This window comes from Cebidichthys violaceus, unplaced genomic scaffold (assembly GCF_023349555.1).
Source record: "Cebidichthys violaceus isolate CVI_PGR_0920_01 unplaced genomic scaffold, fCebVio1.0.p SCAF_46, whole genome shotgun sequence".
Lineage (NCBI taxonomy): Eukaryota > Metazoa > Chordata > Actinopteri > Perciformes > Stichaeidae > Cebidichthys > Cebidichthys violaceus.
In genome coordinates this window covers 1,766,023-1,779,827 of record NW_027176661.1, presented here as the reverse complement: position 1 = coordinate 1,779,827, position 13,805 = coordinate 1,766,023, and the positions used below count along the sequence as shown (strand labels likewise).

At 41.8% G+C, this 13,805-nt stretch overlaps 1 protein-coding gene across 2 annotated transcripts in view; it reads right to left on the bottom strand.

The window, feature by feature from the left end:
- LOC137886825 (gamma-aminobutyric acid receptor subunit alpha-3-like) overlaps nt 1–13,805 on the bottom strand; it is an 82,246-nt gene that overhangs the window by 33,515 nt on the left and 34,926 nt on the right. For both annotated transcript variants that reach the window (XM_068729473.1, XM_068729474.1), the window contains exon 3: nt 3,246–3,367. In XM_068729473.1, coding sequence (XP_068585574.1) covers nt 3,246–3,367 — 122 coding nt within the window. The remainder of the gene's footprint in view (nt 1–3,245; nt 3,368–13,805) is intronic.

The window sequence follows — 13,805 nt, the reverse complement described above, 5'->3', positions numbered from 1 at the left end:
CGGTTGGCATTTAACTAAGCCGCTTCACACAAAAATTCTACAGTAATCAAGGGTTAGAAGAACACTTCAAACTGAGGGAAGAAACTAGATTCCTGTAGGAACAGTGAAGATTTAGAGCCCGTTTGGACGGCTTATCAGGATTCTTGCCGTCTTTGTGCATCATTTTGTCAAAATCGTGTCAACTTTGCTGTGCCACAGATTGCAGGTTTCAGAACATAATGCGGGACGAATAGTATAAGACATTTCCCAAAAATACATTGCTAGACAGCATTGGTAATAGTACTCTCAAACATTTGGCCCAGGAGGGTTTCTTCAACCTCAATTTGGGGGCAAAATGTTGCCGTGAGCAACTTCACAGATGCTTTTGAAAGTCTTTTAGTTGTGTAAAACTACCATTTGTTTGGCTAAAACTAGTTTTGTCCACCACAGCATAAAATCTGCTCTGAGCCTGGCCCCAGTCTGTGTCTTTGGAGAAAAGACATCCCTTTTGACCCAAAATAAATTTAGTTAGCCTGCCCCAAAAACATTTAACAGTCCCTAAGGGACTACTGGCCCAGGAATAATATGCAGCAGTCAGCGTTAAGGATGCAGCTCTGTGTGCGTTTTTTTTTTTGTTTTTTTTACAAATAATGGGCACACTTTACTGCTATTACACAATTCTATACTCCTATTATAATCACATTAGGCATGTTGTAGTCTGAATCTGGCATGACGGTTACAGGATTTGTCCTCCCTGTATGTTCCTAGAGGGCCACTGTAGTTCTTTAATCATAATCACATGTATCGTTACATGTTGCGTCGCATTACAAGCTCCATTGCTGCTTTTGTTCCGTCACAACAATGATTAATGAATCACTCTCGATACTGCGAGATGTCCCAATTGATCATTATGTGGTAAATTAGTCAGGACTTTATTAATCGTCAGCTGTGAAATAATTGTTTCCAAATACTTCACAAATGATTTGAACGCAGCATTAAGTAGGGCGTGATATGATGGTCGTGACAGATCTAAATGTGCCCTCTTCACTGTGGGCTGAATCGGCTCCTCTGGGCCAAATGTGTGGAGCGGGCTTTTGGACCATTGGTGAGACAAATAGCTGCTCCCAGTGGTGCAACAGCTAGAGAGTGATGAGGCCTTTCTCCAAAAGTGAATGGATCCTCGGCTCTAACTGTGTCCCAGATCTAACTGACCACCCACAGGTGAAGTCTCCAATCCTCTGGCAAAGGGCCCCCTCGAGAGAAAGGGATCCACTTCCACATTAATCATTCCTGTGACACAAATAGCTCTCGCAAATGCATGATTATCACAACACCCAGTCAGCAGTTTGCATGGCGGGGGGAAAACAGAATGAGTTGCCCTCTTTCTGTTTACAACAAAGCACCAGAGCGTCGGGCAGAGCTAATAGATAGCGCTGAAAATGAAATTAAATGGGTTTTCTCCAGTTTCGATCCGGTCCGCTTTGTCTGAGACGGTCCCACGTGACTGTTTCTCACAACGATGCAACAGGAGGAGGAAGATTGGTCGCCTTGTTCATGTACACGCTGAAGCTGTTGACTTTAAATGAGTGTTCTGGCCATACTGAAGAGGAAACCCAACTGGTGTGTCTGTTTGCAGGTATGGTCAGACTATCGAAGTCTTAAATCTAAACCAGAGGTCTTTCAATCGTAATGTTGCAATACATTTTGACAAAATGAGATGAAAAAACATCTGCAACACAAAATTACAGATTCCATGCTGTTCCAGGGAATAACACATGCAAAATAAACTAGATTTACACTAGAATATTCCATAGTGTTGAGTACTGCTATCATTGTAGACAGTCTCTGTGTGTTTGTATCTGAAGTAAGACACAATAAGTTTTCTGCAATACGCTGGCTTCTTAAAAAACAACAAGGCAAGACTAATATTCTATAAAATATAGACATGAGATGATAATTCATGTTTTTGATGAATAAAAGAACCCTAAAGAAGAAATAATTTAAATGTGGCCATCTTGCTACTAAATAAAAAAATAGGTATACAATATATAAGCCAAGTTCAACAAATACAATTTGCAACAAATACGGTAATCCATCCAGAAGAAGTCATCAGAAATGAAGGGCATTTCACTAAATAATTGCAGCCCTTAAATTATCGTGTAATGAGCAATAAAACATGAAATGCCAAGCCTATAATGTTATGAAATTCATCATATAGTGCATGCAACTACATACATTCAAGTGAACGCAGTACAAAGCGCATGGCTAAGCATATGTTCATCTTTTAAAACGATGATGCTCTACTGGTCTATGAATGAAGCGTACGATTTCAGCCAATAGGAAACGTTCTAGTTGTTCCAGTGCTTGTGGCTCATGCTGTTCTAGTGTTTGTTCTCGTGTTTCATCTAGCCTGTAATGGTCTCTCGGGCCTGGTGGAAGAGCGTGTTATGTTTCGCTGCACCACACAGGTCTGTACATTCAGTGTCTGCACTACAAAAGGAAAGCATCCCGACCGCGAGTGGCGCAGGCCTCTCACTCTCCACGCCCTTGGAGATGTGAACCCCGGCACAGAGGCAGAATGTGACATTAACGGCTTTCGCCTGGTACCTTTTTCCGGTTACTGTCATGGAGACCAGGTCATCCGGCCTGGTGGGTCTGCAGCCTGATAGCCACGCTCGTGGCTTCAGCAGCAAGCAGCAGAGCAGAAAGGACCATTCCAGCTGGCTGGCTGAGAAATGGCAAAGCCTGCTTGAGCATGTGGACTTGCTGTTATGCAGCACCTTGGGGTGCGAATGTTTGGATGAAATGGCATCAATTAGAGGGATTTCCACTGACATGTGCTTATTTGCCATTTGGGCATTATAGAACAAAGACTTCCACCCAAGGGAAAGCAGATTTTCTACACTAAGCGACCTGACTTCAGTGTGATCCTAATGTTGGTGTGCCATTTACCCCCCCCCCCCCCCCCCTTAACACTGAATTGAGCCTAGTCAGGAATTATACAGTATATTCTATCCCTTAAATCAGATGGAGAAATACATAGTGACCTGTTTGGTCAACAAAAGCCAGTACATAGATAGATTATACTGCTTAGATTTGTACATAAAAACGATTAATATTCTATGCGTTTTGTATTGTTGAAAGCAACGTGTAGACTTGTGGTGACTGATGGACATTTCCCTTCATTCCAATCATCTATATTCTTTTTTACAAAACAGTGACACAGTGATCAATCTGTGATGCATCAAACATATAGTGTTGCTCACCTCCCAGCCCAGGACGTAGTCTGTTGTCATATCCATCCAACAGCCTGTCTAGAATTCGGGTGAAAATGGTGATATTGTCTTTACTATCATCAGGCAACGGCTCTCTGTGTCCAACGACTGCCCTGCAGGAAGAAATGGAGACAGAAAGGTGGGGTCAAAAGATGGAAATCATATAAAATGTAATAAAAACTTAATATAAAAAGTGATATTTTGCTGCACTGAGACTCTCATGCAGCATCCAGTGGTGTGACAGTCTGCTGTTTGTTTGTATTGAAAAGTTAATTTTACAGTAGACTTGCAGGTTTAAATGTTTTTATTCACCACTATACAAAGATATCTCAATGATTTATGAACACATTATTTATACCAACTTTCAGTATAAATTAATGTTATGAGAATGAGAATTAAAGTCCACAATCACCTGTCTGTTTTAGTATTTCTCTCGCAATTGATCCGCCTCAGGCTTCAATCAATATTTGGATAATAACTTCTGGTTGTGTTTGTTTTTGTTGTATTCGTCTTAACAGGCTGGAACCTCCGTATTTAAATTCTTTCCCAAGAAGGAAAATACTTTGTAGCATTTTGTTAGAGGATTCATCATATGCTTTCAGCCCCTGGTTATTAATTTACATGGCCTCCAATCCCCTGCAGAACAATATTGTGGTGAGATGAAAAGGCCACTATATCGTAGGTGGAGCACTGATGAGTTAATGAGTAGCGTCTTTTAATTAAACCTAAATCCCCGGAGGAGCTGACCTATAATATCCAAATAAACCCCATCAACAAGCGGTCCTGGTGCTGCTGATGCACAGCATTGTGCTTCTTGGTAAAGAAGGAGCTTTAAGGAATTTAGTCCTTGAAGAGTAACCCGAGTTGTGCCTGAATATTGCTTAAAGGGAAGCTCTCAACAGCAAATCTGTCTTTGCTAGGCCTCTTAGAGGGGCTATCTGAGACTTAATCTGTCCTATAATAACAACTCAACATAAGAGTCCATCTGAGCTACAACACCATTAAAACAGTGGCTGGGTGAAGGTCACTACTTAGAGTGTATGCAATTGTAGTTATTACCGGTTTAGGGTGTTTGCTGTTCAGGGCACGCAAGAATGTCATTTTGAATGTCTTAAAATGATTTTGAGGCATTTGGGAAAATGAGCTTATCTAAGTAGCTATTACATGGGCATATGTGGGCAATAAATAAATATCAATTAAGCATCCCGGCTCCCTCATGCTAAATGGACTTGTATTTCTATTTCTAGTCTTCCAACCACTCAAAGCACTTTACACTACAGGTTTATTGACCCATTCATACACCACAGGCACAGCCTATGGGAGCAATTTGTCTTGCCCGAGACACAACCCCAAGCTGGGGATCGAACCGTCGATCCTCTGATTGAAGGATGACCCGCTCAACTCTAATCAAATTACCTATATAATAAAACTTTTTTGGTTCCCTAGTTAAAGTTATAACCCTCAACAGAAATTAAAACCCCAAGGACTGTTTGCTGTACTATTAAACCTTGCTTGCTGTTACCACTGTGACCACGGGTGTTGCCAATTCAACCAGGATTGATATCTTAAGAATTACAACTTTAAGAAGAAAGTACTAATGATTATACAGATGATGTCGGATACTTCAGACTCCATATCTCCACTGAGACTAAGCTTTTTAACACTAAGCTCACGATTTGCACCTCATTGAGTGGGGCACAGTTTGATATATTCTGGTTGTCAAGAGCATAATTAAGCTCTTCCAAAAGGGTTAGAATATGACAGTATAACAGTGTACTCATAAATATTTGAAAGAAATATACATTGCTGGCTTTTCATTCACCAACCTTATCAAAAAGGGACAGGCATGCGTGTTCCAGGCAGCTCAGACACCGAAAAACACCAAATACAAAAAGCCTTCAGAATCAGATGGGACGAGTTACAATGCAATAAGTATCATCTCACTCAACAAGAATCACACATCAAGACGGAATCAGTGGAGACTCACAAATTAATGAGAAACCTTAAAACTGATACCATTCTAACAGTGTGTGTTCCACCCTAAAATACCCACTGCAGGAAAACAAAGTACTTGAGTGGTTTGTAGCATCTGTGTGCTTTACTGAAGCACACGCTCTCTCTCTGACTCACACGCTGAAGCACACACACGCTAACGTCTTCCAGTATCAGCCAGCTGTTCAAATTCCCTGATGAGGGCAAAGCGATGGCACATTCCCTTTGAATTTGATATCATTTTTAAATACATAGGGTTTATAATCGAGCCAGCCGCTTGTTTTACTTCCTCGGTCCTCTTCATTATTCTCACTATCTTACGCCTAATGAGGAAAGAAAAGGCGAGAACAGTCATTATATTCCTCAACTGTTCACACATAAAGAAAACGATTTAACAAAAACAAACTCTGTGTCAGAGACTGACATTGTTGAACGTTTGTGTGAGTTTTGCCTGAAGGAGAAGAAGTTCTAACAGGAGCAGAGAAGGTAAAGGTGCTGTAGGTGTAAACACTGGAGATGTAAAGGCAGACTTGCACCGCAGTGTATCTACTGTCATTTCAATGTGATGCTAAATTTGACATCCTGCATTCATGAAATATTTATATATTATTCATGGGTTTAGCTCATAGATAATGTTAATTTTTATAACTGCTGGCATAACACTGTATTCAGTGTGCCCCACATGAGAGGACTGATATGTCTTCACCAATGCGGAGTGAGGCAAGCCTGGAAATGTATTTATTTTGTTTCTTAGCAACAACAGTGTAAGAAATGATTCACTCCAAAACTGCACATGTGGTTGTAAAGTGGTATATCAAGGTGACATTTGGCGTTGGTGCACCAGTTAAGGTGGGGAATCTAATACCTTTATGATTCTTATAATTTAAGCTCAGGTGTAGCTAATACTCAATTTTCTGAAGGAATGGCGGTGTGAATGCTGGATGTTGAAAAGCTGAAACTAAACTGCTTTGCTGGCTTTAAAAGTTGAGTGATATCAAACATGTATGAAAGACGTGGAATATGATATGGTTTGTTGGAAAGCTGACTCTAAACTGAGTTGCCGGCCTTAGAAGTCGACTGATGCCGATAATGTATGAAAGATGTATAAGATTGTAAGGTTTGTATGGAGCATCTAGCTGAAAGTAGGAAAAAAGGCTTTTTAAAGTGTGATAATGTCTAAGCTGTCTGTCTGTCAAACTGCGCTAATTGGCTCATCTCAATTAGCTGTGTGTCTCCTGCTGCAATCAAAGGTGGGTGAACTTCTAAGTGACTTCTGGGTCAGACAGTTAATTTAATAGACATTCAGCTGAGGTGCACCGCTCAAACCCTTGCTTCTTGGTCAAAGACGTGGATCCGATCGCCAGAACGTTACCATCACGTGAGAAAGAAAAGACTCTGCAGATCACCATCATGTCGATTTAATGTTTGTCAATAATGAGGGGATGAGAGCAGGATAAAGATTCAGCACGGTCCGCTGTTCTCCAGAAATTTCCAGTCTTAGTTTCCATGGGACTCAGTGTGGTAGCTCCCGGGCACTTAAAGGTATGAGTCGTTATCGTTAGCAATTTATGCTTTTCAATTTGTGACGACAAAAATCGCTGCCACAGCAACACCTTAGACTTAATAGAGCAGCGAACAGTGTTAACTCAAGGCAGGTTTGACTCAAAGACACCATCAAACATGGCCCTTCGTGGTTGCTCTGTTCAGCAGGTTTTTGCCTGTTCGTGCACAACTGTGAGTAGCTTTGAAAATGTTGGTTTGCTGCGAGGAGAAACGTGCAGGGAGTATAAAAGATCCATACATTTCCTCCTCACGATCCTGCGTCAGCTCATGGTGTCATTAGACGGGACGGATAGCAAATCAAGGATATTATACTGTATGTCCTGGAGCATATGGACAGTTAAACAAACTTTATAGTGTGTGTGCAACAGACTTCGCTTTACTGGAAGTTTATTCTCTCAGAAGAAGGGACACGGCATTGAAATGTTACTTTGCAAATATAGTTTCTTAATCTCTAATTATTGCTCAGTCCTGCTGTGTACTGGGTTTGCGACGTTCTTCAGCTGAGATGAAAGGGACAGAAAATATTTTAGTGATTGGAAAATAGAAAAACTTGTGCAAATATGCAACATTTATTAACAAACACAAGTTTACAGGGTCCGAAAACCATAATATATACGTAGAAAGGACTTCAATGAATACCTCTCAATGCTTTCATGTCACTAGTGTCCACTTTTGCTGTTATTGATAGCCACTGGCTAGCTCACAGCGCTCTGCACTGTGCTCAATCCGTCGCCGTCGTCACGGAAGCTTTGGCACCCTCCCTCCGGTTCCTCCTCGAGCTAATACTCCGTTACTGCTTTTACCGTTGTTTGCACTGATAGCCATGTTAGCACTGTTAGCTGTGAGTGGCAGGCTCAGCCTTCGCCATGTTAAGAAGCCGCATGGAGGGAATGGATATGCTCTGAATTTCACATTGAGCACCTTAAAGGTCATGGATGGTGCAGATCATATAGTAGGAGATCAAATGTGTGTGTGTGGGCCGAGAAGTCTTGAGTTAGTTGATTGGGCATGAACTGAGTGAGTGGACTGGATCTGATCCAAGGTAAGTGTTGTGAACCAGTCTGACAGGTGAAGGATTGCACCCTTTGCCAGGGAAGAGATGTAGCGGTGGTCTCCCAGGGCTAACGGGGCACCTGCTGCCAGCCAGGAGGCGTGTGGAGAAGGGGCTGTGGAGTAAGTGGGGAAGCTGGAGCCAAGTGAGCAGTAACGAAAGCTGTTCGGTGGGCAGTGTGAGATGAAGGTGCTCCATGAGCTGACAGCGATGGCAAATAAATTAGCGAGGAGGAGTAATCGTACAAAGTCCCAGCTAAAGTCTGCAGATGTGCCTTTCATTGACTCATTTGGCGCGTTTCATGAGGCCAGTTATTTTATCCTACCGCCTCTGGATGTTGAACATTTGAAGCGGTTGAAAACAAAATCCTCTCCCTGCCCCCACCAATGCAGTGGCTCCAGATGGAGCTGCGTGACATCGCATTGCCTCAAGTGATGTCACTTGAGTCAGAGTCGGCTATGGCCGAAGACTACAAGTTTGAAAATGAGGAAAAAAAACTGGGGGTGTGGAGTTTATGGAGTGAGCTCACCAGAGCGCTCCTTATCTCTGCTACAGACTAGCGGCTCGAGGCTACTAGCATAAAGCACCGGAATCTCCAACCCAACTGTCGCCGACCGAGTTTCGTTATGGGTGATATCGGCGCTCCCATCCCAACAAACATTTGGCTGCTGCTCATGTGTCTTGAATTCAAAGTGGACACCTCCGCAAATGCCTCGGTATTCTCCCCAAACTACCTCATCTCTCTCTCTAAGTGTCGCTCTAAGAATCCTGATAGCCCTCCACCGCTAACGTGCCCTGGCTACGCACTCGCTGAACAGTCTCGCTATTTAGAGCCTGGGGGGCGACCGAAAATCGAATGGAGGGGATTAGTGAGGCTGCTTGAAGCTTTGTGGAGAAGATATATTGGAAGCTGATGACTTTTCTTGACTTGTGGTTATGGGGGCCACTGGTTTATTTATTATATGTGGCAACAAATATTTAATTCCATCTTCCTGTCATCTAAATCCCACAGTGGGGGGGGGGGCACAGAGGAGGAGATTTCTAATTAGCACGTTCTTGATTAATAAATAGTAAATTCCAAGCTTGAATTCATGCATGTGTTAACCTTTACAGCATAACTAATCTTCCTCACCAGGTCCTCCCACTCATATTTTCTCCCAGTCTACCAACAATATATTGATAATGTTATGCAGCAGTGCATTATGCAGCATATTGTCTCTTAGCAATGGATGTCTTGTATCATTCAAAGCCTTTATAATATGACAGATTTTTCTTTGTTTGCATCTTTTTTCTGTTTTCCACTTGCCTGTTTTGTGCAGATAATATGAACATGGGGGTGATATAAATGTGGAATGTGATATAGATAAACAGAGTGGTATTTAACATATTTCAACTACAGAAGACTGTGATGTCTTTAAAGAATGTAAATAACCTAGCAGTGTGGCTCTCGATATGGCAATGTTGGTCTTTCCACCATTTCGGTCCAGACTTAAATATCTGCTGCTGGACAGATTACCATGATATTTTCTCATGACATGAGATTTACATGTATTCATGTTCCATATCAAGATGAATTGTAATCAGTTTGTTGATTCTTTGGTTAATGACTGGTTAATCTTTGGTACAGCCTCAGCTATACTTTGAATTTAGTGATAATTAGCTAAATGGTAGCATGCTAAACTAAGATGGTGAGCATGGTGAACATTACACCTGCTTGGCATCAGCATGTTAGCATTGTTACTGTGAGCATGTTAGCATGTGGACGTTGCTATTTTGAGTGCAGAAGTGCATTTACACTGCCAAATGTGCTAAAATGCAGCGCACTGAGTACGGATGAGTATCGTTCGGATTTTATTGATACTAGTACTCTTTTCGATTCTGCTTATCGGTTCGGTTCCTTATCGATACTCTTATCGGTTTGTTTTAATTATACTGTAATAAAAAAATACAATAAATTAAGAAAATAATCAACATTGCTGTATTATTTTATGTATGTAAATAGTCTTTCTTGAGCAGCAGTACAAGGAGATCTAAAATCATTAAAATACATTCAGAACTAAACAATTACCGAAGTGATTGGCTTTCATCAATTAACCTTTTCTTATTAGAATACTCCATATGGCATCGGTAACGTTACCTGCAGTGGACGAGGATGGATGGCTGCTTTGCGACGCTGCTATTTTTACGTGATCTCACACTGTAACTTCTAAAGTACCGTTAGCAGAACCGTTAACTTTACAATACTCAGGGTTTTTACTCTTTCGAAAATGTTTCCTGTTTAGAACCGAGTTTCTAAAGGGGGGGGCATCCCTAACTATGAGTACCGGGATGGCGTACTCACAACGGTCACAAAGGTAAGGTTGGAATCATAGACACTTCTCACCCTCAATGGTCGCCATCTTTGGCTACGTTGCGGAAGGGGAGGTTCCAGCAAACTTGCCGGAGATGGTGGAGTAAACATGGACTACACATGCAAGTTAAAGTAAAATCACGTTAATTTTTAGTCCGTTTTTATGCAATTGTCAAGTAAGCAAACAAGTCAGCAGGTGTTTTGGCAAGAGCGACAATCACGGTCAAATATTGGAGGTTGCACTCCGTCTGGTCGCAATTCTCCATTAAAAAGAAGAAAAAGCGCTCAAATGTTGCAGTCGTCACTTCCGGGTGCCGACTGCACTATAGGTGCACAACAGCAATGTTGGATTTGAGGAAACATTCACGAACTACGCAAGTAGGTACAAGTGCACACAGTGTACTATATGGAAGTGTACTAATGGAAGTATCTGAATTCAGACACAGCATTGGTCTTGTTAAATATAAAATTCCCAAGCTGTTCACACAATGTCCATTGTCGAGTTGTAGCTGTACAAAGTCCGCCCATCTTTCCTCAGTAACCTCCTCCAGGTCTTCCTGCGGGATGCCCACGAGCTCCCCTGCCAGCTCCCCTGCCAGCTGGGCTGGAGTCCCTGCAGCATGTTCAGGGTTGGCCCCTGGGCCATATCCCAGTTGGCCGTGCCTGGCACAGGCTGGCACCTGAGGGACATTTTCAGCAAACGCTCAAACCACCTCCACTGGACACACTTTGTAATGTGTGTTTGCAGTAGATGCCAAGTTAGGTTACGTGTCCACTGGGAACATTTCTTTTGAGCGCGACTTCTTTTACAGATTGTATCGACTTGGGAGGACAAAAATATAGCAAATTTGAGGCGGTGCCAAGAGATTTGCATTGGCTTTCTTACTCAGAACAGAGGGCTGCTGAAACGAGTTCAACTTTGGAAAAGGTTTTCAATAGTTGCTCAGCAATAATGGCTGCCACGGCCAGCACTTCCTCCCTAGCATCTGTTTAACACTTCCACTTAAAAGAAGAGGTGGAGGCCAATGGGGGCCTCCTTGGCCCATTGATCACCATTAGAAGCCAAGAGTTGGAGTATGTGTTTTAACAGGCACAATCTGTTCAGACAGTGGAACAAGAGGAAGAAAATAAAATCAATTGGAAAATGTTAATTTCCAGCTGGTACCAACAAATAGTCACGACACTGCTGTTCTTTACCCTGTCCTTGTTGGTGTTGAGGGGGAAAAAAGAGATGCTTTCTGTGACTGTTTGTAGAAGTTGGCTCAATAATTCCTTGTCTCAGCTTTGCAGCTGTGCATAGAAGTTTTGTTTACAGTGGGATTTTATGTCACCCACTGAGTGTTATGACTCTGATGAATCTTAAATGTCAAGCTGTTTTTAAATGTTATTATTTTGGTACATATTCTTGTCTTTAGCTAAACAACACTGTTCTCTCCTTTCTAGAACTGTGCTTTCCTCTACATTCAATGTGCATTCATCCTGTCTTTGCCTCCCACACACAGTCTCAATTCCCCAATCCATCGCTGTAAAAGCCTCCGCCTTATTTGATCTTGGATTTTAACAGTTTTCGCCTCTCGTGTTGTCCTTGATCTTTAACTAGCTTGAATACACTGCCATGACAACCAAGGTCAGAGAGGGGGCAGGGAAATGTCTTTCCGGTGTCTGTTCAAACTGCAAAACTGATCCGTCATCTGAAAGGCTCTGTGTACATGGAAAGCAAAAAACTGGAGAAATGTTATTTGACAAATAATGAGAGCTAGGTCGGCTAAGTTCAGTTTTCCCATCAAAACATAGCAAACAATTATTCCAACGTAATCAGAAAATGCAGTGTTGGCTCAGTGGGGAGATACACCGCAAGGTTTTACTGCAATGAATTAATTTAACATTTCCTTTAAAGGAACAAATCTATTTATACATTTGTTTCACTGTGATTAAAGGACATACATTTTGCAAGAGGAAACAGATATTTTTGGAAACACAGCACCACAAAAGGAGGTAGGCTGGATAGGACAACAGCCTCCCTACAGCAGCAGGAAATTATCTAACATATACGATAGGATCTGAAACGTGTGATATCAACGTTTGTGACACCAACCTACTCTCCGAGGCGTTTGGAGAAGAAAGCCCCTGGCTCACGCTGTCACACGCAGCACTGATATCTACAGGGATTACAAAAGTGCAATCACCTGCATCAGCAGCAATGAAGAGATCATTTATAACTCATGCTGCATAGCACCCCAAGCTATGAAGTGCTGTATAACCTTCTTTTTCATGGAAGAGGATGGGAGCAGTAGACAAGTTCATATGGTAAATACTTTCCCTATAAAGCCGCAGGAAAGCTTGATTAAACACTACTCAAGAGTTGGTGATCTTGAGGCTGTCACTCCCCCTTTTTTGAACTCAAAATCACATTACAATTTCAAAGGAATATGGCATTTTCAGTGAGACGAGGTGAGACAAACAAAATCCAATACATCAAACAGGACCGTTTTCACAAAAATACTGCCCACACAGGCCATGCTGCACTCCATGTACTCACCAACCCGGGAGTGTGCGTACATTTCCTTTTATACATCGCCCAAATTGCCTTGATTTTAGTGATGCTGAAGCCACAGGTAAAGGAGACATACAGCCGTTTTTTTTTCTCAGCCAACATATGCATCCCCATCTGGCAGGGCAGCGTATGTCACAGCGTTTGTTCCTTTGTGAAACAGGAGGCTGAAAATAATGGAGCTCCTCTCATTGATTACTTGCGTCCTTGACAGCAGCGTTATGCTTTCATCATTTTCCATCTCAGTAACACGTGTTTTCTGTTCTCATCTCTAATCGCTATGTTCCTTTTAACTTCATTGCTCTCTTCATTTTGCTGACTCCAGCTGAAATGTCCCCTTTTCCAGATGTAAATGATACTCATTCTATTGAACTCGTGCATATTACTGACAGGTATGCTGTTTTTTTTTGTCGATGTATGAATAGGAGGGTGAAAATGCATTTTCTCGTAATAAATATTTACCAGTTTACATTAACACATTTCACATGAAAGTTTTATTCCATCGTTAATCGAGGTGTTGCCAGAATGGCCTCTGCAGGAAAAGCTTGTCCACTGCAACCTGTGTCAGTCACAGCAGTCCGTCCGGCATGCCAACCACTCTGCGACATCAACGACATTCATGTCACCTTCCATACACACAGCCGCACCACGACAGTGCCCGGGCCAAGTTATGGAGTAGATTCAACATAGATGAATCTTACTTTGAATAAAAGGAAAAAAATCATATGTTGAAATTTGTGATGAGATGACATTTGATATTTGGTGGGAGGAAGTGATATTGGAGTGACCTTCTCATGTGATGGAACTGCATAGTATAGAAATTAGGGCTGCAGCTAGCAATTATTTCCATAATTCAATAATCTACAGATATTTTTTCCCTCTCTATAGAATGTCACAAGTCCAAGATGATTTTGCTAGAAAAATGATTTTGACGATTAATCAATTATCAAAAGAGTTGGCAATTAATGATGAGTTTAATTACCACAATAACAAGGAATTAATAAAAAACCTAGAAGGTTAGTTGTCCACCGATTTTAGCATTGT